General features: G+C 40.0%; 1 protein-coding gene across 2 annotated transcripts in view; it reads left to right on the top strand.

Moving 5' to 3' along the window:
* The first annotated feature begins 4,908 nt into the window (after window positions 1-4,908).
* The window catches only part of LOC142380401 (retinoic acid receptor beta-like), a 34,672-nt gene continuing 12,328 nt past the window's right edge, over window positions 4,909-27,252 (top strand). For both annotated transcript variants that reach the window (XR_012769832.1, XM_075466233.1), the window contains exons 1-5: window positions 4,909-5,181; window positions 10,770-10,924; window positions 17,968-18,109; window positions 21,499-21,665; window positions 26,998-27,174. Coding sequence is in view for 1 of the 2 variants with exons in the window: in XM_075466233.1 (XP_075322348.1) it covers window positions 5,007-5,181; window positions 10,770-10,924; window positions 17,968-18,109; window positions 21,499-21,665; window positions 26,998-27,174 (816 nt within the window). In the remaining variant the exon portion in view is untranslated. The remainder of the gene's footprint in view (window positions 5,182-10,769; window positions 10,925-17,967; window positions 18,110-21,498; window positions 21,666-26,997; window positions 27,175-27,252) is intronic.

Genomic DNA, 27,252 nt, shown 5'->3' with positions numbered 1-27,252 from the left:
TGAGTAGATTCTTTGTTTCTTGTGTTACGATGAGTGGATTTATTGTTTAGGTCTATAGTAATTGTATAACAGTGAGCACCGTATACCAGGGGTTGGCTTAATCTATTCAGAGACCATCTGTGTAATTTGAAGCTGCAATTTGTGTTTATCCTAAAATATCAATTACTGTAAAAACTAATAAAGTTATATAAAGATTCATTAGTTATCTGGTGTCATTGTATTTTAGTTTGCGGTTGGCTGTTCATCCTGTTGACCTCAAATGTCCAATTATTTATTTATTTATTCATTCATTCATTCAAAATAGAAAAAAAAACATATACATATATATTTATATCTAGATATGTGTGTGTGTGTGGGTGGGTGCGTATATAATGCCAAATCCTGGAAAGAGTTCAGAAGTTTTGTTGTTCATATAAAGTCCTTCAGAAAGTAGGAAACAACTTCAAAGAGGAGTTTGACTCACAGAGGGCACTTTTAAGTCTGCTCAGTCACCAGCATCCTGTGAGACAGTAAAAATAAAGATATATTGCACTAATAAACAACACCTCCATGGCGCCAAGCTCCAAGTAAAGGTTTACAACTGGTTGTTAAGAAGCAAAAGGGAGGCTGGGGATCTGATAAGTGGGATCTAAATGGCCAATATTCCACCATTTGGTGCAATGCCATATTTGGACAAAACACTGGGAACACAAATGCACAAAATGGGTGTCATGCACCCTGTGGGACACGATTCACAACTCTGCAAAGCTGCAACCACACTGAATACAACACCTCCTAAATCTGCTGCTCATGCGGTCCTCACAAACTGAGGGACATTTGCTTTAATATTTGCATCACTTTACATTACGACTTATAAAAGAGAAATGTTGCTCACATTAAAGTCAGATGATATATGGGGCATTATGCAAAATCAACATGGATCAGTTTAAATTTGCATGCATTCACGTTTCTTTCCTTATAAAAACAAATATTCAAACCAGGTGCCCACAGTGCAAGCCATTTAAATCTCTTCCAGCGCCTTTTTTGCAGTACATTAACAAACAATAGGCATACAACAACAACCGAGGAATTTGGCTTTTAGGGAAACAACAGCAAATGCCTCTAAATATTTACCCATCCAACAGTTATGCTGATAATAAACTTTTGCTCCTGTTAATAAAGTCTGTTGCTGTTTCAAAATCATGCTCATGGTTTGTTGGCTCGCTGATTAAAGGAACAGTTACGCAGGTATTCATGGATCACATATAAATCCTACAAAATCTGGAAATATCCGTATATTTCCTGCAGTGCCGCCATGAAGTCAGCATTTGAAGGTCCCCTCTCTGAATGGATAACTGTGGTCAGCCATGACTAAATGTGTGCAGAAATAATAACATTCCCATCATTCAGGAGTGTACTGAAAGTACTAAAATGCTAAAATTGGAAGCTGATTAACACAAATAGTGAGCTTTCTTTGCATCCCTCTTTGTCTTTGCTTAATATAACCCCTTACAGGCTAACTTGTCTGCTAATTTAATGCAAACAGATGGACATATACCTTGACCTTTTGCCACAAAAATCCGTAATGGATGGCTGGATACGTGTGGTTCCGTCCCAAAATGAAAACAAATGACTGGATGAATATTGAATAGAGTGATCGAAACAGAGTGCAAGAGGAAAACAGTGAGCGATGGGACAGAGGAAAGATGCAGAAGAGGAGCTGGGGGAGGATGAGGAAAGTGAAAGGCAGACAGGGGAAGACTTAGCAGGGAGGGAGGTCCAGCAGCAGCAGGCTGCAGGAATGTTTCACATGTCTGTCCTCTGCATGACCTCGCCTCCCTGGAGTGTGGGAGATACTGGGAGTAATTAGCCTCTTTTAACATTGGAGCTGTGATTCCTTTCCGCCTCAATGGGGTTAGCAGTGGCATTGAAGGAGATCAAGTGTATCATTTCAAACATAGCAGCTTTAACGTCCTTCTTGGCCACTACAGATGATGCATATTCAGATTCTTTGGTGTGTCTGTTTTTGTTTAAGTTGTTTCCAGTCATTTCCAGTTGAAAAATGCTGGAAATTACTGTCATTAATTTGAGGCAGAACAGATTTCCTTCTCCCCACCCACACACCCATCTTGCGGCTGACCTATTTTATCTTCTACTAGATTTAATTATGAATTCTCCAACTGCAAATATGTCTCACTTAAAGTCAAGGATTAGGAATTCAAGCAGATGCGAATGAAGAGAGACGGAGCCTTAAAAGTATTGATTTTGTAAAAGGTCTCATGGTTCCAATCATGAAACATTAGTGTTATCCACTTTGCTTTGATGCCTATTTGAAACGGACGAGTGTTACTTTTCACCTGACTGTTCATCAGTGCATCGACTAATGCAAACTCTGAGGGGGTTGGAAAAATACCACGGTCGTATTAAAGTCATCGTCCAGCGAAACCCTTCATTTTATTGGTTTTAAAAATAAAGGGTTTATAGGTTATGTTTTGTAGTGGTGAAGGTAGAGAAAATTCTGCCTCTTGCACTTATTTATAGGTTGAAACTTTGTGCATAGTTTTGTTTGACTACAGTTTGTATTCATCAAATCATTCAAATGATGACTGTCTGAACCCTAAATCTGACAGAAGCTAAATAATCTGAAGCTTTATCCTCTAAACTAGAGTCTGGAGTGTTACAGAAACAAGGGTAGACTGATGGATGGGTTATAAAACCACACTGTACAGAAAGTAGTAGATAAACACGGATGGTAGACAGTTTGGATGCAACAGATTGTCTCAGATATATGGTGATTTTATATTTAACAGCTCATAAACTGTGCTGACCCAAATTCTAAAGCTTTATTTTTTACAAGCTCAGCAAAAAAAAACTATGAATGTGTTGACTGGATTAGTTTAAATATCCAAATTCTTATCTTTAACTGAAAAATGTATGACACATTATTATACAATATGTTAATCAAACAACTCGTATTTAAAACAAATTAAATGCCAAAAGACTTGTTGAAGCAACCTTTATTCTAAACTAATGCATATTTTAAAGCTCACCAACTAAAAGTAGAACAGTATGTGTTACCCTGTGGGTTTTAAAGGTAATGTTTTCAGTTTAGACAGTTTGTCCTCCCCCTGCTCTCAGTCTTTCTGGTGTGTTAGGCTGAGCTAAAGGCCTCTTGGTTGTAGCTCTGACCCATTACATCTACTTTAGGAGTCAGTCTATATGAAGTCTTTGGGAAGTACTAGCACACATTAGTAATGGAAAGCATTTTTTGTGGTGTGACTACACTGTAACAGAAATCCATGAGTGTAACTATGAAGCCTGCCCCTTACCTCTGAAAGAGGCTGCCAGTTTGAAGCATCCGGTCAGAAGTGCCACCGTGTCATAACGTCTGTAAAGAAAAAGCATTAAACAGTATGAGTTCATTTCCAAATAAAGCTATCAACCATTAAAGCGCAGCGTACAATGTGCCACTTTCAGCTGTCCCAGATAAAAGATGACCACGGTGAAAATAGTGTGGTTTCATCTGTGAGTGATCGTGGCGAATAAACTGTAGTCTCACAGATGCTGAAAGAGGTTAAAAAATAAACATTTGGTCTTGTGACCAAGGATAGTCAGGGACTAATTCATAACAGTGTCAGATATTTAGGATGATCATCCTGCGCGCGACCGCTGCTTTGACCTCTGTCTTCTCACAGCCGATAGGAACGTATAATGGGATGACGCGTTGATCAATGCAACACCGGAGCTATAGCCTATAACTGGTCCTTATCCTTCGCCCCTTTATCTTCTTTTGGATTTTTTTTCTCATTCACACAAACGAATGCTCAGCGCCTTTACTTCTTCACTGTTCATCACTGAGCGGTGCAGCTGGATGACGCACCCTGATGACATTTGACACTTGTCGTACCGTCTCCACACATCAAACATGATGTGGCAAAGTACATTACATGCCTGCCACACAGTGTGGCTTGCAGTGCACTCGTTAGATCTCACACAAAAGTGTATATAGGCAGATTAAAAGTGTAATGCTTTCAAGGGGAAAGGAAAAATAAGCTTAAAATGATGATTCAGGCTGGCATGATGTACTTTCTTTCCTAATTTCTAATTGGATGCGTGTGCGTTTATTTGCAAATCACTTTATTAAGACGGTCTAAGACCCACTTCTCAAAATATTTGTGCCTCCCTGAATTACTCTCGATGCCTTTCAACTTCTGCAGTACCGAAATGTGGCAGCAATCAGAACGAGCTCATTTCTGCTCTCACTTCTTTCTAATTATGGTCAAATGACAAAACCTTGGCGCCTGGTTCTCCAAACATTTGGGAGCGTTTCAGAGTGCATTGTGGGTGATGTAGGCATGGGCTATTTTTACTCTTATGCTGCGAATCAACACCTAAAATATATATATATATATATAAATCTCCTGGGAAGGTGCCATATCTAAAAACCAAACGTGTATGCAAAACTCTTCATTTGGACCAATATCTCTTGAACTCTTTCGTCTGACTCTGAGATGTTTTCCAGTCTGCAATGGTCATTGAGGAACTTCAGTGCTGGTTTCCAGCGCTGATGATGATGTCAGACAGAGGATGGGTCATGTGAAGGGCAGCGGAGGAGGAGGTTCATGGAGAGTTCAGCCGCATACATTAGGTAACACCATCGCTCGCTGTGACATAACTAGTATGCGGCATGTTAAGTTGAGACATTTATCAATAAGGAGCAGATGAGATTAAGAAGTCCTACAACAAACTTTGTTATGCAAAACAACCTGCAGACCTGGGTGTATTGAACCGCTGGCACTACAGTCCGCTGGTTGCGCGCCGGCATGCACAGTTTACGACCGACTGTGAGAAATGTAGGTCGGTTCCTGCGCGCACACGCCCATCTGAATGTAACGCAGACATGCTTCGCTGTTAAACCCCCGATTGTAAACCATTAACTACGGTGGTGCAAACACAGGAAAAAGTCGTCCTTTTTGAGGGATTTTCCATGCGGACGACATCTTCAGACGAACTCCGCTGATCAGATCATGTTTGACTTCATGGAATTTCCAGTTTTCGGTCCCGGAGAGATCATAGACTTCTACTCTGCTTCCAGCCCCGCATGCACGCTGCAGGAGCAGGAGCAAGAGCAGGAGCAGGATTTGGCAGCTTTCTTCCCGGAGCTGATCGAGTCTGACTGGCAGGAGCATCGCTGCTCACAGTGTAGGTGGAAACTGATGATGAGTGCAGTGATGAAACTAAAGGCTTGGCCATGGTGTGCAGAATGTGGAAATATCAGCTTCTTTTCTTAAAAGAAAAAAACAATTGTGTTGATGCAGTTCAAGTAGCCTTCATTTAATGATTTAGTTTGACCCAAAATCAAACACCACAGATATGCCTCACATGGCGTCCGGTCTGATGTGTGAACCTCTGGTTTAAACCTTTAAAATAAAAGAATCAAGTGTCTTTTCCAATATTAAGCATCCCCACCCTGCATCTATTAACTGTAGGTTTTGTATTTACATTAAAGGGCAGGACCTGTGCTGCACTTTAAGAACCATCTGTTCAGTGGATTAAAAATGTCATATTTAGGGCTGTCAAGGTTAACCTGCCTGTGGGTATAATGTGTTCATATATTAGTACAAATACAAGTTAGGGCTGTGGCTAGTGGATCACTCAAATCAAATGATTTGTAACGCATCTTTTACAGAAGTTAATGCTCACAGCTGAATCACAGTCTGATAGGAAGCAAGAAAAATGTAAACGTGAAACAGCCTGAGTCTAAATAAACAGGTGAGGTACAAAGTACAAGAGTGAGAAATAAAAGGGTTGAGAAGCATTCAAACATCTTAAATATTAATTGATTAAAAAGTAATGGATTATTTTTAAAGAATTTTGATAAAGATTCTAAGATTCCCCAAAAAATGGACAATACCAGAAAAGCTGGAAAAAAAAAACAAGTTACAAAAACATTACATCCAAGGCAAATCACTAATTCAACTACTGTAAAATATGTTTAATAAATCTTTATTGCATTGCAGAGTGCAGGGAAATAGCTCATCAGGTTAACATTCCCACGTCCCAGGTTTTAATATGGCTGTGATGTGAGTTTTCCTCAGACTCAAAGCAAAAGTTTCTCTTATTAGCATCCACTAGAATGACATGTTTTATTACACATCATAATGAAGCTGTGTAATTGCAAAATATCATATTATAATATAGAAAAGGTCTTCATTAATAAATAGCAAATGTGTGTTCACAAGCCATTTATTGATTGTCTACCTGCTGCTTTGAAACGCAGAATGTTTCTAATTCAGTGAGGTGGCATCTATTCCACATTCTGCACTCTTTACCTAAAGGTTGTGATTCTCTCTTGCCGGGAGTTTTCTTTTTAAGGGATAAAATATATTGAAAAGAGGCAGAAAACAGAGTGCTGTGTGTGAGCTCAGAGCAGCTCGTGTCCATGTGGTGGTCTGTGTTTGGGACGGCGTAGAGCCGGTCACTTTGGGGTCGCCGCGGGTTCACCGGACGGTCACCAGCTCAGGAGGTGAGAGGAGAGCCAGACATGCCAGAGGTGGAAGGAAAACTCCAGTTATGCAGTTCAAAAACTGGAGAGCATCGTTATTTTGAATTAATATATCATTATTATGCATGTTTTTTTGGGCGGGTTTGTTAGAAAAAAACCTTGAAAATGAATGCGAATGTGAGTTTGAGTACTCTAACTCAATTTTTATGTTTCTTACCCTAAAATAATCAGCGTTTGGGCAAAATTACTTCTCCAAATGAACTTGTCTGTGTAATCTAAGGAGAGATAAAAAAAAAAACTATTCTGTGGTTTTTATATTTGAATAGAGCTGAGATACGAAGACAAAAGATAAAATTAGTAGTTACTGCAAGTAGGTACTTGATGTTGAGAAAAAAATTTGCTACAACGTTAATCAGTTATTGACTATTTTTATTAAATTAAACACTTTCTGTTTCCAGCTTCTGAGACATGAAGATTTAGGGCTTTTCTGTGTGGATTATGACAGTAAATTGGATGCATTTGGGTTTTAAAGTGTTAGAAGTTGAATAGTTTGGACTTATTTTATATTGTTTATATTCAATCAACAGGTCTTCACATTAATCAACAACAGAAATAATTGTCAGTGGTGCCATGAATAACTTGTAATCTTTTGGCTAATTGAAATGTAGAATATTAAAAGATGTTGACAAATATCTTCCTTTGTCTGAACAACCAATAAAAAGTCAAAGATATTTATTCAACACTAATTTTAAATGTATTAACTGAAATTTTTTATTTTTTTTGCTTTAACACTCGGCTTAAGATGCTTTACCTGCCTAAGTAATCTACTTATTGCAGCTTTTACATTGACTAAAACACACGAAATAAGTTGCGTAATGTTAGAATTTATGGAAGAAGCATAGAGAGCATGTGAATTTAATCCCAAAAGTTGTGACCTGAATTCCTCGTCTTGGTTTTAGAAAATAACCAAACATCATTTTTGGCAGCATTTTGTTTTTATTAATTAGTTTTCACAAGTAAACCAATCAGAAGTGGAGATTTTGGTATTTTTTTTCTACCACATCGCATAGTTTTCTCCATCCTGTGAAATGAAATGTCAGAAGTTGTCTTTTAAATCTCTAAAATCCTTTCCAACTTAAACCCCCTCTTTGTTGATTTTCTCACATAATGCATTTTGGCATACATCAAACAACACCACCTAATGGGGGAAACTGTTTCCCCTATTCCCCCCTCGACCAAATCACTCAGGCCGCCCTGCTACACACACTTTCTGTCCCTCCACCCTCCCTCTCATCAGTCAGTTGGGCTTGTGGCATGCTCCTGCATTGTTTTGCGCTGGGGAAACCATCGGACTGATGGGGGTTTCCTCATTTGACCCCCCGGTTCCAGGTTCAACCAGAGGCCGGGGGTTCAAGGAGATGGAGATGAGCAATTTTTCTCGTTTTGTCCCCTTTTCAAAACAGCTTTCTTCGTTTTCTGTCAGGGTTGGAGCCTTGTAGGTGATCAGAGAGCCAGCAGGGAGGCTGAGCAAGCCTAACACACTGGAGCAAATCTCTTCCCAAAATCAATTTTCGAATGGGAGGGGAGTCTGTTGTGATTGATTCAGTGAAGTGACTCAACTGGAAGAAGCTAAAGTGGGTCAGTTTGAATCTCACCAGCTGTGGATTTTAGGTTGAATCAGGTTCAAAGGAAATTAAATGTCTCGCTTTGTCTTCACAGAGTGTGTAGTCTGCTATTTGTTTTATGGTTTGGGTCTCACTTTTTAGTTTGATCTTTGTTTCTGAAGCATTTGCTGCAGATACCTGTGCAAACTGAGGTGTGCGTAAGCTTCAATGGGGGTAGGACTTTCTCTCTGTGTCGCAGGATCACAGATAAAGGCTGATAAAAGTGGTGTAGAATTACATAAAAGTCTTCCCCTTTGAGCAAAGAAAAGGGATCTTTGGCTTTACCCTGGGAGGCATCTTTATTCATAAAGCACATTTAAAAACAATCGCCGGTTGACCACAGTGCATTAGATTAAAAAGCAAATAAGGCATCGCAAAAAATTGACTTAAAAGACTAAAACGTCAACATTAAAAGAATAAATCAAATAAATACAATTTAAAGCCAAGAAATAAAAGTGTGTTTTAAGAAGAAACTTGAAACTCGAAGTGTTGCAACATCCTGAACATGCGGGGGGAGCCCAGTCTGTCGATAAGTCATGATCTTGGGAACAGCTAAAAGCAACTGATCTGTAGATCTAAAGACACTTATGGTTTTGAGAGGAAAACTAAAAGGAGCAAGTCCATTAAGGGCTTTATATGTCAACAATAAAACCTTAAAATGAATCCTAACGGGGTACAAGGAGCCAGTGAAGGGAAGCAGAGACACGCTGCAGCCTGGTATGGGAAGTCCGGCTACATACAGAGCTTTGCAATAATCCAGCTGGTATATGATAAAAGCACGAATCAACCTATCAAAATCTTTAAATGTTAAAGAACGTCTGACTGTGGATAACATCCTCAGTTTTAAGAAACTATTTTCGAGCCCTGACTTTATCATTACCAGGTTTACATGTGGCACCCAGATCCAAATTAGAGGCCCTCCAGGCCTTTATTTCAGTTTCGTCCTCATAAATATCGCAGGAAGTTAAAGGCCGTCAAGCCTCTTTGACTAAGAAAATGTCGTGGCTGCAACAGGCTAAATGAACCCGTTACGAACTTTCTCTACAATCCAAATCACAAAATGTTGTTACCTTTCTCCTGAAAGAGGTCAGTCAGCTTCAGAGCTTTGACATTTCTAACTTGAAGCTGTAACATTTGGCTCTATTATAAAAGGTTGTAGAGTCATTAAATAAGATTTTATAAAATATCAAAACATAGTGAAGGATGCCTGTAACAACGTTTCATTAGTCAACAGTTTATAGTTGCATTTGTTAATCAGATAAAGACATGTAAATCATTATTTCAATAGGAGGAGGTGTTTTGGTACAAATGGGTTTTTTTGTGCAGCACAAACGTCTATGATTAAAAATCCTGATGAGCTTTTAAAGAAATCTGTGTTCTGAGTTTGTCACATCACACATAAAATAGCCAAACATGAATGATTAAAACAATCACAGAGTAGATAAACTGACAGAAGGTTAAAGAAGTCTGTTTGTGGACATGGATTATTTAGATTTTACTTAATAAAACAACCTTTTTGTGTCCCTTGCCAAGATGCACCTCCACTATATATGTTTGATCTTCCATCATTAAAGTTAGATTTAAAAATCTTAAAGTTTTCAGGGATATCTGCCCTGAGATGCTGGGGCATGTTTGCAGTTTGATAGATCAGAAATCACAAACAGACATAGCAGATATTGAACATTTCAGCCATGGACTTTGTTACCAAGGTTGTTAATTTATGCAACTTGCATGTAAATTCGTGGGAATGTTGTGCCAACAATGCATCTGAGGTATCACCTGATGTAATGTGCTTGTGGCTGATGAAGAGATTCAATCAGCCTAGGATGAACTGGCAGTGGTACATCAACTAATCTCGGCCGTCTCCAAAGAAAGTTTGTAAAACTGCCAAGTAAAAAAAAAGAAGGTGGGTGTTGGGGATGATCCTCAAGTCTTTCTCTGTGATTTGGCTCAAAATCAATCCACTAAGTGTTCACTGACTGCAGTTATTCTTTTTATTGTGACTCTGTCAGTGCAAATATATATACATATTTCTGAAGATGCATTTCTTTGAAAGGTAGAACAGACGGCTAGCTAGTTGTCAGAGTCACTCCTAGATGCATGGTCAGCTTGTCTGAGGAAATTATTGTCTCAGAATAAGATTTAGCAAGTTTTTACTTGGGGGTTGAACTTGATTTAAAACTTAATTTTGGTTGGTTGTTGCTTTTGTTTGTGGATTGATTGTCCAATTATTCCCAGTTTAAACTCTAATGCTACATTCATAGCCTCGAAAGTGGGAAGTCACAGCTCCAAATCATCACACGATGTCAAACCTCTGCTTGTTTAGTATAGAAAATGTGAGAAAAATACATGACTTTCTTAATTGTTTGTTTCTTTGCCTTTTTGCAGAATTATACGTTTTAAAACCAGGTGTTTGTAAATATAACTTCTTGTAGCATTTTTCTTTTCCTTGTTGGAGATCAGAAATTCTGGGTTTTCAAGTCTCATTGAATGCAGCATTTCTACCTTTCAGTCTGGCGAGTGAATGGGTTAAATCAAGTTCTTAATTAGACTTAAATTAAGGTGTTCATTCGCCTTGTAATACTTCTTTATCGTTGTTTTGTGATGTTGTGTGTTTGCAGCAGTGGAAAGTCAGAGCTCCAGCTCCAGCTCAGATGACCTATTCACCAGCCCCCCTTCCCCCCCTCCACCTCCGCGCACTTACAAGCCCTGCTTTGTGTGTCAAGACAAGTCTTCAGGCTACCACTATGGAGTCAGCGCCTGTGAGGGCTGCAAGGTAACGTGTAAATGGTCCAGCCTCATAGTATCACCTCCGTCAGCCTCCAGTATAACTGTGAATGTAGAGCACGGCCTCTCAGAGGTCCTTTTATGCAGCCAGTAACTGCTTTTTTTTAGAGCAGTAAATATGTTCATCCATAAAACATTTTAACACAATATTATTTTGTGTTTAATGAGATGATTAATTGCTGCTCTGAAAACACCGACATGACCCATGTCGTGATAAATCGTGTCCGTGAGCAATCTGGAGTTCAGTGGAAATCATGGTATCATTTTTCACTGAATAAAGGTTTTAGGCTGTGATATTCTTATTGAATCAAGCTGAGTTTCTATTCAAAATCAAACAATTTAAAGGTACAAACCCCCCCCACAGGACATAAAGCAATCACTTCATCCCCCAAAATGATCAATAAGCCTTTATGTTCTAACAGCAGGGACAGTCAAAGTACAAGTATATTTTTCTTTACACCATATGTGAGGGACCACGTCAAACCAAGAGAAGAGACAGGAAAATTATTAGAAAATAGGGTTTCTTTATTTAACCCAAAAATCCACTACAAAATACTGAGCTCATAAAAGAGGTCAAAGAAACAAAACTGAACTCAGGCAAAAATGTGAACAAAGTAGCTGTACAAACAAAACATAACTGACCTGAACAAAGAAATGACACACAAGGGTAAATGCTGGCTGATCAGACCAGTAACACACACATTAGGGGTAACTAAACAAAATACAATCACTAACTACAACAAATACCACATTACAGCCACATTAGTAAATAAACTAACCACCCAAAAATAAGAGCAAAAGTCTTACAATTTAAATACAAAAATCACTTAAATAGGAAACTTATTTAACTAAAGAACTCAAAATCTCCTCCCCCCTCCAGCAGGAACTGGTGGTTCAGTCCAATCAGTGTTTGCATGCTCAGCTCGTCAGGCAACTCCCACAGAACAGGTAAATACCAGTAAAAGAAACATAATTAAATAAACAGAAACCACAGGTTGAGAAAGAATACATAAGTAACTAAATGTGCACGCTTACAAATAGAACAAATGTATTTAACCCAAACAATAAACATTTTATTGGAACTAAAGTGATGAAAGTGATGTGTAAAAGAATACTACATAAGAGAGTTGCTGACTTCAGGGTGTGGCCATGGGTTTGGCCATCACACACCCCCCCACTTCTTTGTCTTCACTCTAGTATCGAGAAAGGTAATCAGCAGTGGCGTTGTCTTTACCAGGGATGTACTGAACCTTGAACCGATATGGCTGCAGTGCGAGATACCATCTAGTAATCCTACCGTTAGTGTCCCTCATTCTTTCTAGCCACTGCAGGGCTCTGTGATCAGTTTGAAGAAAAAACTCTCTCCCAAGCAAATAATACTTGAATGAGTCAAGGGCCCACTTAATGGCCAAGGCTTCCTTCTCTACAGTTGCATAACGCCTCTCCCTTGGTAACAGCTTTCGGCTGATATAGGCGACTGGATGTCGGTTCTCTGGTGGTCCCTGCAGAAGCACTGCACCCAGACCCCTATCTGAAGCATCAGTTTGCAACAGAAAATCCTTTGTAAAATCTGGTGAGTGCAACACTGGATTCTTACTCAGGGATTGTCTAATATCCTTGACAGCTGCAATGGCATTTGCTGTCCACTGGAGTTTGTTGGGACATCTTGAGCCTGTCATATCTGTTAGGGGTGCTGCTCTAGCTGAAAAGTTGGGGATAAATCTATGATAGAATGCAGCCATGCCGAGAAAGGATCGCAGCTGTTTCCTGGTTTGTGGAAGAGGACATGACACTATTGCATCAATTTGACCAACTTGTGGTTTAATTGTGCCCCCTCCAATGGTAAAACCAAGATACTGTATTTCTGTCCTGGCAAGAGCACATTTTGCTGGATTGATAGTAAGGCCCACGGAATGCAACCGATCCAGGACCTCCCTTAGATGATCTACATGCTCCTCCCAAGTTTCACTGAAAATAACAATATCATCAAGGTATGCACAGGTGAATGCCGAGAGCCCACGGAGAACCTGATCCATTAGTCTTTGAAATGTTGCTGGGGCCCCATGCAGACCAAATGGCAGGACCGTGAACTCAATAATCCCCAAGGAGTACGGAATGCCGTCAGCTCCTGGGCCTGTTTAGTGAGGGGCACCTGCCAGTAGCCCTTAGACAAATCAATAGTTGTCAAATATTTTGCTTTCCCCAGGTTCTCAATGAGATCCTCTATACGTGGCATCGGGTAAGAGTCAAACTTTGAAATAGCATTGAGGTACCTGAAATCAATGCAAAATCGTATTGTGCCATCCTTTTTTGGAACCAACACAACAGGATTGCACCACTCACTTGTTGAAGGTTGGACAATTCCTAAGGACAGCATGAGGTCAACCTCTTTCTTTAGCTTCTCCCGGAATCGTTCTGGTATCCTGTAACTCATACGCTTTGCAACAGCATCAGGCTTTAAAACAATGTTGTGCTCTACCAGAGTGGTACGACCTGGACACTCTTGAAATAAATTTGTATTAATCAGAGGCCTTATCTGAGACTGTTGTTCACTGGTAAGATGACTTAAATCCAGGACAGAGGCTGTTACTGAAGGAATATAATCATTAACTTCCTCCTCCTCATCCACCCTGTGAATAAGCAACACCTCCGAGTCATTTCCAGTACGTGGAACCCACTCCTTAAGGAGGTTAACATGGAGCACTCGGCTCCCACGCTGGAGACCTGGTGTGGAAACTTGGTACGTAGTAGGTCCAAGTTTCTTTAAAACTTCAAAAGGCCCCTGCCACTTTGCAAGCAACTTGCTGTCAGAAGTTGGCAACATAACCAAAACCTTCTGGCCAGGGACAAAACTTCTATGGCGAGCTTTTTTGTCAAACCAAGCCTTTTGATTTTGCTGTGCAGCTGCCATATGACTCTGAGCCAGTTCACTCATCTGCTGTAACTTATCCCTCATTTGCACAACATATGAGACAACATTAACATCTCCCTCCTCACGTTGCTTTCCTTCCCATGAGTTCCTCAACAAGGTCAGAGGACCCCTCACCTCATGGCCGTAAAGGAGTTTGAATGGCGAGAACCCAGTCGAAGCCTGAAGAACTTCTCTATAGGCAAAAAGAAGGTATGGCAGCCACTGATCCCAATCAGATCCTTTATCATTAACAAACTTACGGAGCATTTGTTTCAGAGTTTGATTAAAAGCTCCGTCAGTCCATCTGTCTGGGGATGATAGGGAGTTGTCCGCATACTCCTGATGCCCAACAGCTTGTAAACCTGTTTCAACAACTTTGACATAAAGTTAGTACCCTGGTCCGTCAAAATTTCCTGTGGAAATCCAATCCTTGAAAAAAATTGAATCAGTGAAGAAGCCACAGGTTTTGCTTTAACAATTTTTAAAGGAAAGACTTCAGGATACCTTGTGGCATAGTCTGTAATGACCAACATAAAGCGATTTCCAGCTTTACTCTTTTCCACAGGGCCAACTATGTCCATGCCAAGACGTTGGAATGGTGTGCCAATGATTGGGAGAGGGTGAAGTGGTGCTTTAATTGGCACTCTAATTGAAGTTTTCTGACACTGAGGGCAGCTTCTGCAAAACAGAGCAACATCTGAACATAGACCAGGCCAGAAAAAATATCGCTTAATGCGAGCAGTGGTCTTATACTTCCCAAGGTGGCCAGCCCAGGGAATAGAGTGTCCCAAAGTAAGCACTGCTTCACGAGCCACTTTAGGGACCATTAACTGCTTAACCTGGCCATGTTGGTGGTATAAAATGCCATCTTGCAGAATATACTGCTCTTTATTTGTGTCAGATTCTGCAAAAGGTTTCTCCTTAGCCCTCAAAAGTATGGCAGACAAAGTTGGATCATCCTGCTGCAGTTGTCTAATGTTCATGGGTATTTGAAAACCCAAAGGCAAATCTGGAGCACCCTCACTTGAGGGCTTGCTAGTTGCATGTTGAAATTTTTCACGCCTTCTTTGACTGCGTGGCTTCCGAGACTTTCCAGGTTCTGTCTCTAGCTCAGCCTCAAAGAAGGGTAAAGCACTAAGTGTTGCATAATGTTCATCCTGATTTTTAGCTTGAGCCCTTGTTACAGCCACATTGCAGCTCTGCACTTCTGTTAATAAATCATAGAGAACTGGCAGATCATCCCCAAGAACAACCGGATAGGGTAGGTTATCAGCTAACCCAACCTTTAACAAATAGGAAGACCCCTGCACCTCAATAAACAGATCAGCAGTGGGGTACAATCTTTCATCCCCATGTACACAGCAAACAGATATTGTTTCAGAAGGACATACATAGCCAGTTGGTACATATTCCCTGTGCACCAGAGTTTGTGTACTACCAGTGTCTATTAAAGCATCCAATTCTTGTTCATAAATCTTCACCTGGGTGACTTTATTTGAATGTTTCATCTCAGATTTAATATCCACATTCTGGTGAGGCACTGAACACATCTGAGATAACTTGCTTTGATTCCTGGGACACACAGGCTTAGTGTGGCCTTCCTGTCCACAGAGGTAACACACAGGTGGTCTTTTACCTGACTTGAAGGTGTTTGCAGACTGGTTTTCCCTTGAAAAGAGCTTGCCCACACTTGTTGCTGACCTCTGATGATGTGGAGAGGCCTGTGGTCGACGTGAGTCTCTAGCAGCCTTCCATGCACTGTTGCTCCATGGCTGACTCCTATTTCGGGCAGCGACAAATACATCTGCCAGTGTGGCAGCTTCTGCAGCAGTCTTTGGATTGTGCTCCTTGATCCAGACCTGAAGCTCAGGACACAGCATTCTCAAAAATTGTTCCAAAATGATCAGCTCACCAACTTCCCTCACAGTTTTATTTTTAGGTTGAATCCATTTCTCATAAAGTTCTTTCAGCCTTACATATAATTCCTTTGGACTCTCATCAGTAACATCAAGAGAGCGAAATCTTTGCCTATAAGTTTCTGGGTTTACATCATATTTTTGCAAAATGGCAGCTTTTACCTTCACATAATCCAGGGAATCATCCACATCCATGTTCACATAAGCACTTCGGGCCTTACCAGTCAGAAGAGGTATTAGATGAAAAATCCAGTCTGACTTGGACCAGTGACAAGCAGCTGCAATTCTCTCAAAGGTGGTCAGGAAATGTTCAATATCATCTTCAACAGTTAATTTTTCCAATCTAGGATGATGAATATGCCCAGACTGACCTGTTAGACTGGAAGCTGAGTCAACCCCAGGTTGAGAAGTTACTTGAGTCTGGTAATCAGTTGAATTTCCAACCAGCCCTGAATCATTTGATGTAGGCTCATGGACAGGAGCTGTCCTGGCATGTACTTCCGTCTGCAAAAGCCGAAACTGGTGTTGTAAACTCTTGAAGCGCTGTTCTTGTTGTGCAGATTCCTCTCTCTGCTTTTTATCCTGAACTTCCTGCTGTCCCATGAAGGTCTGAAGGATTCCTGCAATATCAAGCAAAGTTGGCTCCCTGATATCTTCACCCTCAGTTTCTTCTGGCATGACTGAAGCTCCTCCCTCCGTCTCTGGCTGCTGCAAGGCCTCTTTGGTCTCCACTCTATTTCCTTTCCTGGGTCGGACACCATTCTGCATGGCTCAAAAGATTTGTTGGGGGAGTAACAAAAAGAAAAAAAAAATCCTGTCTCCTCAACTCAAGAATCCCACTTCTGACACCATATGTGAGGGACCACGTCAAACCAAGAGAAGAGAAAATCCACTACAAAATACTGAGCTCATAAAAGAGGTCAAAGAAACAAAACTGAACTCCGGCAAAAATGTGAACAAAGTAGCTGTACAAACAAAACATAACTGACCTGAACAAAGAAATGACACACAAGGGTAAATGCTGGCTGATCAGACCAGTAACACACACATTAGGGGTAACTAAACAAAATACAATCACTAACTACAACAAATACCACATTACAGCCACATTAGTAAATAAACTAACCACCCAAAAATAAGAGCAAAAGTCTTACAATTTAAATACAAAAATCACTTAAATAGGAAACTTATTTAACTAAAGAACTCAAAATCTCCTCCCCCCTCCAGCAGGAACTGGTGGTTCAGTCCAATCAGTGTTTGCATGCTCAGCTCGTCAGGCAACTCCCACAGAACAGGTAAATACCAGTAAAAGAAACATAATTAAATAAACAGAAACCACCGGTTGAGCAAGAATACATCAGTAACTAAATGTGCGCGCTTACAAATAGAACAAATGTATTTAACCCAAACAATAAACATTTTATTGGAACTAAAGTGATGAAAGTGATGTGTAAAAGAATACTACATAAGAGAGTTGCTGACTTTAGAGTGTGGCCATGGGTTTGGCCATCACAACCATTAAGGCCTGCATACTATTAACATCTCAGCATATAGAAATGAAACATGAAAGTCCTCCGACTGAAACAATCATAAGTCAGTTGTTCACACCCCTCAATGCGGCTCACAACAGCATCCGGGAAAGTAGCGCCCCTACAGGGGGCAGGAGGGATCTACGACTCATCTGAGCAGATATCATTCTCATGACTTTTGTTTAAAATGCCACAAAGTCCTCATTAGGAGGAAGGGGTGGCTGGATGGATGGAGCAGTACAGAACATACGTTCTATCAACAACACCACCAAACTTTACTTCAGCAAAGTAATTTCCTGCTTGGGTTTAAGCAACAGCATTAGTTGGTTGGAGTTCAAAAATGATCATTAGGTCTAAAATATGTTATTTTTACCATTTTCTGGTTACTTTGGTTCCATGTTTACAAAAAAAAAATCCCCTGGTTGAGGTTGGACATCAAAACTACTTGGGTAGGGTTAGAGAACACTCATCAAAAGCAGCTGCTCTCATAAGATGTTGCTGATTCTTTTAAAATAATTATTGACCGTATCTGCCTGCATAAACACATGGTGCACATCATATGAACTGTTCAGCGAGAAACGACATATAAATCACTCCAGGTTTGGCCTTTAAGTTCATATTCTTCTAATTTAGGTCAGTGATTGCATTAATCTTTCTCCTCCTTGGTTCTCTGCAGGGCTTCTTCCGTCGCAGTGTGCAGAAAAACATGGTGTACACCTGCCACCGCGACAGAAACTGCATCATCAACAAGATCACCAGGAACCGCTGTCAGTACTGCCGCCTACAGAGGTGCTTCGCTGTGGGAATGTCCAAAGAGTGTAAGTAGGATGCAGCAGCAGATCTTATGAGACTGTTCATATAGACCGTGTCAGGTTGAAAATCACATGACATCTGTAACAGACAACATTAGATGTGTGCAATGCAGAAAATGACTAATCTGTCAGTGTGAATAAATACAGAGGAAATTTTGACAAGGTTCAAGGGCAGTAGAGCGTTGATCTGGATGGTGAATATCAGGTAACACAGAAAATGTCTTTGGCCTGGTAAAGTAAGATATAAGATCAATGCAAAAGTCATAAATATGAATTATGAACCGAACTTCTCATCTGTGTGTGTTCCCAAGCAGATGCCTGTTTTAAAAGTGTGTTGAAAGATTCATTAGTTTGTAATGTTATTCTCCTGCAGAGGTTAACATCGGTTATTTTCAGGTTTTCGGTTTTGAATCAAAGCATTTTTGTTCAGAGGACATGAGGTTTGTATTTCTGCAGAGAAATAAACACACATCCCCCTAAAAAGACCAAATCTGCTCTTGACTGAAAATGAGCCATTTGGCAGGAATCATGCAAATGTTTTTCATGATGATGTCATCAAGTAAAAGAGAAAATCGTCGAGTAGAAACAAGGATTTTTAGGCAGTTTTTAGTGGCAAATCAATATACATATAATATTAACTATGAACATAGAGAATTCTTGAGTTTTGATCTTGATTTCTAGTGTTCTCTTTTTTTACTCTAATTTGTTCAACATCATTGTATCTAATTTGTTCATTTGTACTGTTGGTGTAATTAACTATTCTAGTTAATGATCGTGGTATTGTTTTCGGTCTCTACTGCAAAACTATTCAACCTTCTTGTGTTTTTACTGACACTTTTGTAGAAAAGATGGCACCCACAAAGATCAACAAATGTTTCTTTCTTTTTCCAAACTTCTTACAGCACTACAAAGATTAATCTGTTCAGCCCTAAGGATCACTTCATCCACCCAGAAAATGTAATCCCTCCACCCCCCCATCCATTTTATATAATCTGAACAGTCCACTGAACTAAAAGCTGAACAGTCTCATCTGACTGAGAGAGCTAAGAAAAATGTTGAAACATTCTTCTCAGTGGCCTGATTACTACAGTGCGTCCAGAGCAGGGAGGTGTCTGTGGAGCTTTTGCCCTGGGCTTCACCTCAAAGGCAGCATAAAGGCTGTCCTATCTTCTTTTGGTGAAAATTATTGGGGCTGAATGCAGCCCGACAAAAAGAGCTGCAGGCACTATTCAGACCTGAAAAGTACCGCCATGTCCTGAGTAAATTTTCCAACGAGTAATGATACATGTATGTAAGATTTCTTAGGTGAATTAATTAAGGTTAGCTGACAAGCCAATTAGTTTGGAGTAGAAAAACATTCCACTTTTGATATTTATTTCAGACACTCTCTCTGAAGGATCTGGATTTCTCTGAAGTCCAGCAGCACTGTAGCGCCCCGCTGCACAATGGAAACAAAGTCAATCTGTGTTAACCAGGAATGCAGTGACCTAGATAACTGGGAACGTGTCTAATGTTGAATGGTCAGGGGGCGGCAACAGGACAGCACAGGAGAATCCACCCAGCCACATGTTCTCATTGTTGCTCATCCACATTCAGACACATACACATTACATAAACACATCACATGTATCAGACAGATGCGTGCTACGTAACAGCTCCATGGCTTCTTCGGTCAGTGTGTAATATGATCTCACTTGGAGTGTTTACACAATGACGACAAGATGTAGGACATCCAGAGGGGGTGGAGGAGGAGGAGGAGGAGGAGGAGAGTTGGAGTGAGGTAGGCAGAGATCGAGGTGTTGCGTAATCGTGAGCTCCGCTGACATGTGCCTAGCAGCCTGAGCCAAGTCAGTGGGACACTCCGAAACGTGTTGACACCGTTACCCAAGCAATTATAAAAGACTAACCTGGTTAGGCTGCTCCACATGCTCCCTGGACTAACAGATGACCTACACAGATCGCTGCCACCTGCTTTCATTTGAAACTATTTTTCAGCACAAAATTGTCTGAAAGCTCCAAAAACAAAATCCCTCATCTCTGTTGAATTGGGGCGTAAGTGTTTGTGTGAGTGGCTGGCGTCTTGATGACACTGCATGCTGGAAGGAAAACCCCTGTCCACATGTTTCTGATCTGTCAGAGCATGCACCTTAAGTCCAGTTAAAGGAATTATTCCATCACATTGATTGGCTGCAGAGCTTCTTGTTCTTCCTTGTTGCTGGAAATAGTTTGGTTTGATTCTGGCTGCATACCTTGACTTGTTGTTTTGCTGCAGGATAGATGCTGGACCAATGAGCTGCCTCCCTGATTGTGTTGCTTGGCAGATAGGAATTTACAAGTGCCTGCCAGGCATGGGCTTGGAAGCAGTCGTTTTCCCTTTGCAACAGAAAAGAACAGCAGTGTCATTCAAATTTAATGCCTACAACATTTTAAGAGAATTCAATAGTTTATGTTTGCTGTAATTTACATGTATCCTTCAGTCTGTTTTATACAGTAACTGTGATGTTTTTTTTTTCAATTGATTCTGATGATCTGCTGGAGTGTTTCTTTCCAGGAAACAGTGGCCTCCTGAGGTGCTGTCATTATCAGTTTGTCATGTGGTTGCCTGGCAAACTGATGCAAACCTGACAAAAGGCCAAATTTTTGCATTTTCCCAAACTTCTAAACTGTTCCTTCAAATAGAATTTCAACAAATCATTAAATCATGTTGGTGTAGGTTACAAATATGTTTGTTTAAAAGGGCTTTGCTATTGAGTCTTACTGTTTTGGTGCATTGAACACTCAACATAGCAGGGAATGGGGTAAGTTATTACCAAGTTGTAACCATTTTCATACATATTCCTAACTATTTGATGTCGCTATATAAGATCTGAGTGAGTAAATGTTGTTTTGAGACTTTAGGCGCAGTCCTATGATAAGCTAACTTTGATCTTTGGTTGTCTTTGGCACACGTTAGTTTGGGAAAAACTGTCTCAAAGTCTTTTGATCAAGTTGGAAAAGGTGTAATACCACAAACAGTCATTTGGCGGTGCTCTCCAGCATCTCTGCCTCTCAGAATCCCATTTTAAGAGTCACGTGTAGTGTGAAAATTTGAAATTTAATAAAGAAAACCTAGATTTATAATTAAGTTTTAGTTTTTATTCGTGGATAATGTACCAGCGGCAGGGGCAACTTGCCACATGCGTGCACAGTGCATATTATTGTATACACATCTGAGCTATCTGTGTCTACCCAAATCTCTTTTATAATTTGTAATGTATTGTGCCTAGTCAGTGCAAGAAACTGAGATATGCTTTACAAAAGCTATCTGAAGTCTGAGTTTAGAATTTCAATAGCATTTAAACTGTTTTAATCCCTATTTCCTAATATCCGGTGATCTGAATCTTACTTTTCCCCAGCGGTGAGAAACGACAGAAACAGGAGGAAGGGGAAAAAGGAAGCAGTGAAGATGACCATCATGGAGACATACGAGTTGACGGCAGAGCTCGGCCTGATCGTGGAGAAGATCTGCATGGCTCACAGGGAGACCTTTCCCTCCCTTTGCCAGCTGGGAAAATACACCACAGTGAGTCTCAACACAAGACCCGAGTGTTCAAATGATATTCCTGAAATTAAGAGGATGATCTGCGAGAAGAAAAGATGATTTTCACAAACTCCCACCGCTGAAATAAAACTAGCAGCAAGATGCAAAGCTTTCCACATTTGGGATCATGAGGTTTCAACGGGAAATGTTGGAATGACCCCTGTGATCCGTAGTATCGAGCGATTTTTGGAATTATTGTGAGGCAGTGGCATTTAAAGCACTTCATATCTGACAGTTATTCAGCGACCGCCTTGTTACTGAAAGGTCAGCGCTCAGCGGAACAGTGGCTGAATGCATGCCTGCTCTTGTAGATCATTGTTTGAAGAAGAAATATCTGGAAACATAACATTAAGCAGTGGAAGACAAACAACTGATAGATCACCAAAGCTTCAAATGCACTCAGCAGTTCGTGTTTTCTTACTGTAGTTATTATTTGGAAGGAGCAGAACAAATGAACAAATGAACCTCTGGGTTAATTTTCCTATTTTCCTTTGGTGGTCCAGTTGTAAGCGACTATGAACAAGATGTTAGACTTATTTAGGTTAGCATTTAATAAGTTTGTTATATGTGGCTGTTGCCTGAAAGTAGACAGCTTGGTTTCAATCTTTAATCCCCACCTTCCAATATCTGTGGGGGAGGGTATCCAATCCCATTTAAGCAGTCACTAAAGAACAGACAAGTCAGATAGACAATGATGTCAGTCACACTTGAGTCGATGATTGACGGTCATTAGTCGCAGCGCTCAACAGACAAACTGATGATTCATATGAATCAACTCACTGGAGTAAGACAGATTCACAAATCTGGACCCCAGGCAAATGTGGTTAAAGATTTCGAAAGTTTCCAAACCCAAGATAATGCTTGTAAATGAACTGATTGTTAGAAATGTTATTTCTTTAAATTAGACAGAAAGATCAGAATGGACAAGGAGCAGTGCAAGAGGCCATTCCTGCCTGCACCCATAGCCTTACAGACTTACCTCTATATACGACCATTTGCTCTCATTATCAGCCATTTTTTATACTGAAAAAATATCATTTCAGTTTGGGGTATTATTAAAAACACATTGTTGAATTGGATGAGAAAAGATATAGTTTAAGGGATTTCAATACTGTATTTTTTTTTCCATGAGTCTGGTGCACTGACGTTAAAAGCTATTTTTCCAAGTTAAGATTTAAATGATCAAATCAAATCAAATCAAATTTATTTATATAGCACATTTCATGTACAAACTGTTCAAAGTGCTTCACATAAAATAAAAGCATTGCAGCAGGGATTGTAAGAAGCATTTAAATACAAAAAAGAATATAAAGAGAAACAAATAAAATCATTTAAATGAATTTAGAACAAGCAACAGTCAAGATAAGGTCAAAGATATCGTGCAGATTTCATGCATAGACACATGAGAAAAGAAATGTTTTTAACCTGGATTTAAAAATGTCTCCATTTGGTGAAAGTTTAATCTCCACTGGCAGTTTGTTCCACTTGTTTGCAGCATAACAGCTAAATGCTGCTTCTCCATGTTTAGTCTGGACTCTGGACTGGACCAGCTGACCTGAGTCCTTGGATCTAAGAGCTCTGCTGGCTTTATATTCTCTGAACAGATCACAGATTGTAAACCATCAGCAGGCTTTTAAAATCTATTCTGTGACTGACTGGAAGCCAGAGTAAAGATTTTAAAGCTGCTGGGATGTGTTCAGATCTCTTAGTCCGGGTTAAAACTCCAGCAGCAGCGTTCTGGATGAGCTGCAGATGTTTAATGCTCTTTTTGGGAAGTCCAGTTAAAAGAGCGTTACAGTGATCGAGTCTACTGGAGATGACTGCATGGATGAGTTTCTCCTGGTCTGGGAGAGGAAACCTTTAATTCTGTTGATGTTTCTGAGATGGTAAAAAGCTGCCTTGGTGACAGCTTTGATGTGGCTGCTGAAAGTCAGATCTGAGTCTATCAACTGATGGAAAATTAAGTGAAAATTGGTCAAAACAGGCTTTAAGTTGAGATTTAACTCATGGAAAATGTAATAAAAGCTGGTCGAAACACGGGGTTTAAGTAATAGGAAGAAGTTTTGTGTACAAATGAGTAGTGTAAAATGGTGTGTTCAAATGTCAGAGTTTTACAGAGTAAAGGATCTGCATTTATTTATCCTTTTCTAGTCTTTCGACCACTCAAAGGAGTCATATGCACATTCTTGCACAAAGCAGTAACCAGGGATCAATCCACAGTCGCTTATCATGTGTGTGTGTGTTGAAGCATTCCCTTTTTCAGTCAAAATTATGCAAAAATAGAATGTAAATCTACACAAATTGTTGCTGCATTTCAGTCAACAGACAGATTGCCCCTAAAAAAACAGTTCCGAACACACGACTGCAGATGATGATGATGATGCAAATGTTCCCAGTCCTCTGACAGATAAGCGGTAAACACATAATCACAAGCTGCGGTTCATGCAAACGCTGTTTCACTAACGGTAAAACAAGCTTATCCCGTCACGATTGAAACCTCCCTGTAATAACAAGTCACCGTGCAGCAAATGCTGTGACCTCATGCGTTCCAATGTGCCCAGAAAAACATTTCAGCTGTTTCACGCCACGTTAGCTGTGGTTTGACAAGTTGTTTGACATGATTGATGCTTGGAAGTGTGAGTTAAAACATGAAACTGAACAGGAATAAAATATCTACCGACGCATGATGATCTATTGGTAAAAGAACAGCTCTGCTCTGCTCCTGCTCTGACTTTATTCTTGGTTTATGTCACACTGTTCCAAATTAACTGACCCAAAATGCACTGTTTGTGTGCTTGTAGAGACTTGAAATCTCCACATTCACTGTTTCAAACGCCAGCTATAAAAAGTCTGCTTAACATCATCTCACAGTGTTAACTGGTATTTTTTTGAGCCATACTTGAGCCAATATATTTAATGAGGTTCTGTCTTTTTAAAGCTGTTATCGTCAATATTCACACAAAAACTCCAAAGGAAAGAGTAGTTCACATGCTTCCTTGAGTTTGAAGAACCGTATCCTTGTGTTTTGAATACATATCTAAAATGTTAAATCTGTGAAATCCACCTGCAGATGTTGATTTTTCATATTAACACCCCCCTTTTCTTTTCACTGCATTACAAGATCGTCAGAGAATAACTTGATGTTACTGACATCAATGCTCTGAATGAAAAGAACACATAAAAAATGATTAAACTAATGAAGAGTTTAACTTGACGTATTAACTTCTTATAAATTGCAGTTTGAACAACATAAACTTTATGCACACTCTTAGAATTAAAAGATACATTTTGTAAAGTAGAAAGGAATAACTTAATTAGAAAATTACCTTTATGTCTATAGTTTTCCTCAACCCTGGAGCACAACTTGTTATCATATTAATTTAGTTTTGAGGCAGGATACTCATAAACCTGTCTCCGGACATTTTTAGCAAGAATTGGGCAGAAATTCATATGTGTATAAAGCGAACACCTTAGTTGGTAAAATAACTCCAGATGCAGATGTGGCATACAGAGCCATAGTTAATTTGATTTCCCATTTTGGACAGCTCATGTTCAGGGTGGTGAAAATAGTCTGGGTGTTTTGTGATAAGATAGGAGATTAGTTTATTGTTGTTATTATTTAGTGTAAAATATGGTCATCAAGCAATCGGGATGCAGTGTCTAACCCTTACCAGCAGAGGGCTCGTTCGCTACACTGTGTGTTCAGGGACAAAGGGAAGTCTCGCGGGAATACGTTCCGCGAACGAGAACACACCTGTGAATGTGAAAGAAGCTGTGTGTGGCGAACGGGAATAAATAAGTTTACCTACTTTTGCTCTTTGCAGGTAAGAAGGGAGGGTTAGAAGGGTGTAATTGATGTATGAATATGTTATGTGGTATTTTATAATCCCGGTTGGACTTAATGTGATTTTGTTTATAAACGTTACTTGTTCAGCGAACGTAATGTACTGAGGAAGGCTGGCCAGTGGTTAGTGTTGGTTGCCTAGCAACCTCGAGCGCCCGTTAAGCTGGAGAATAGTAGTCGATCTGCGCTGCTCATGTGTAGTTTATGATTTAAGAAATAAATAACTTAAAATAGATATATAATTAATTTGGTTAATATGACAATGTTTATGTGGTACTTTATAATCCCAGTTTGACTTTGTGATTTTGGTTATGAACGTTACTTGTTCAGCGAACGTAACGTGTTGAGAATGGCTAGCCAGTGGTTAGTGTTGGTTGCCTAGCAACCTCGAGCGCCCGTTAAGCTGGAGAGGAATAGAAGTTGATCTTAAAAGCTCGCGCTGCTCATGTTTAGTTCATGGTTTAAGAAATAGATACATGATTAATTTGGTTAATATGACAATGTTTGGGAGACGTGATTGACTGACTGTGTATTTCAGAAGTAAGTTGATATTGAATGTACTTGATGAAACTGGTTTTTGAATAGTGATGTAAAATACATAATTATTTGTTTTGATGTTGGTGCTGATGTTATTAGAGAACGAGAACACACCTGTGAATGTGAAAGAAGCTGTGTGTGGCGAACGGGAATAAATAAGTTTACCTACTTTTGCTCTTTGCAGAACAAAAATCATTACAACAAATTAAATGTGTAGTGGAGGCAGTCTTCACTCTGCACCACGCTACACAGACAAATCAAAGATTACAGATAAAAGAAGATTTAAAATTAGCTTGAAGTCATCTCTGCTGCATGTGTAAATATGCTAACATGCTTAAAGGGGATATATTATGGAAAAATCCCTTTTTTTTCTGTTCTTGAGCGCATATATTTGGGTGTCATCAGCAAGTTGACGTCATCAGCAACTCCCTAAAAGCAAAGCAAAACCCCCCGCAGTTTTTTTTAGTGCCCCTTTGTTTCAAAGTTTTTCAGTCAAGAAGCAGAGCTGATTTTCATTTCAAATTTACGTCACTTGTCAAGTTCACTCCACCTCTTCTGCTTAGCCTCGACCTCTGAGTCCTGCCCGCTCGCTGAGTAGCTCCTGACCTTTGTAGATACTTTGTTTTTCTCAGATGAACGGCTCAGAGCAGGCTTAAACGAACAGCTTTTTTGATCAAATACATCACAAAAAGACCCCAGAAAATTGTGTAAAATGTTTAGAAAAAGTGCAGTAAAAATCATCTTTATGACATCAGTGTGTCTGTTTGCAGCTCATTATCCTCACATTCACTGTAGGTTATTTGAGAGCTGAACTGAGTCAGCGTTCCTATCACACAATGCATTTCGACTTCTTTTGATATTATTTGCGTTCTTTGCAAAGCATGAGGCCGCAACATTTAGGGAGACCTTCTTCGTGTTTTCTCCTCCAATCAGAACTCCAGTTCAGACCACCGGATCCAACTGGACCTCGGCCTGTGGGACAAGTTCAGCGAGCTCGCCACTAAGTGCATCGTCAAGGTGGTGGAGTTTGCCAAGCGAGTGCCGGGCTTCACAGGCCTGACCATCGCTGACCAGATCACCCTGCTCAAAGCTGCCTGCCTCGACATCCTGGTAGGTCCATTCAGGGTATAAATAACCGCACAGCTCAAGCTGCCATTCGCACCTTTCACTTGACGTAACTCAAACTGA

Source organism: Odontesthes bonariensis, chromosome 5, assembly GCF_027942865.1.
Source record: "Odontesthes bonariensis isolate fOdoBon6 chromosome 5, fOdoBon6.hap1, whole genome shotgun sequence".
Lineage (NCBI taxonomy): Eukaryota > Metazoa > Chordata > Actinopteri > Atheriniformes > Atherinopsidae > Odontesthes > Odontesthes bonariensis.
This window is presented reverse-complemented; position numbering and strand designations above follow the sequence as displayed.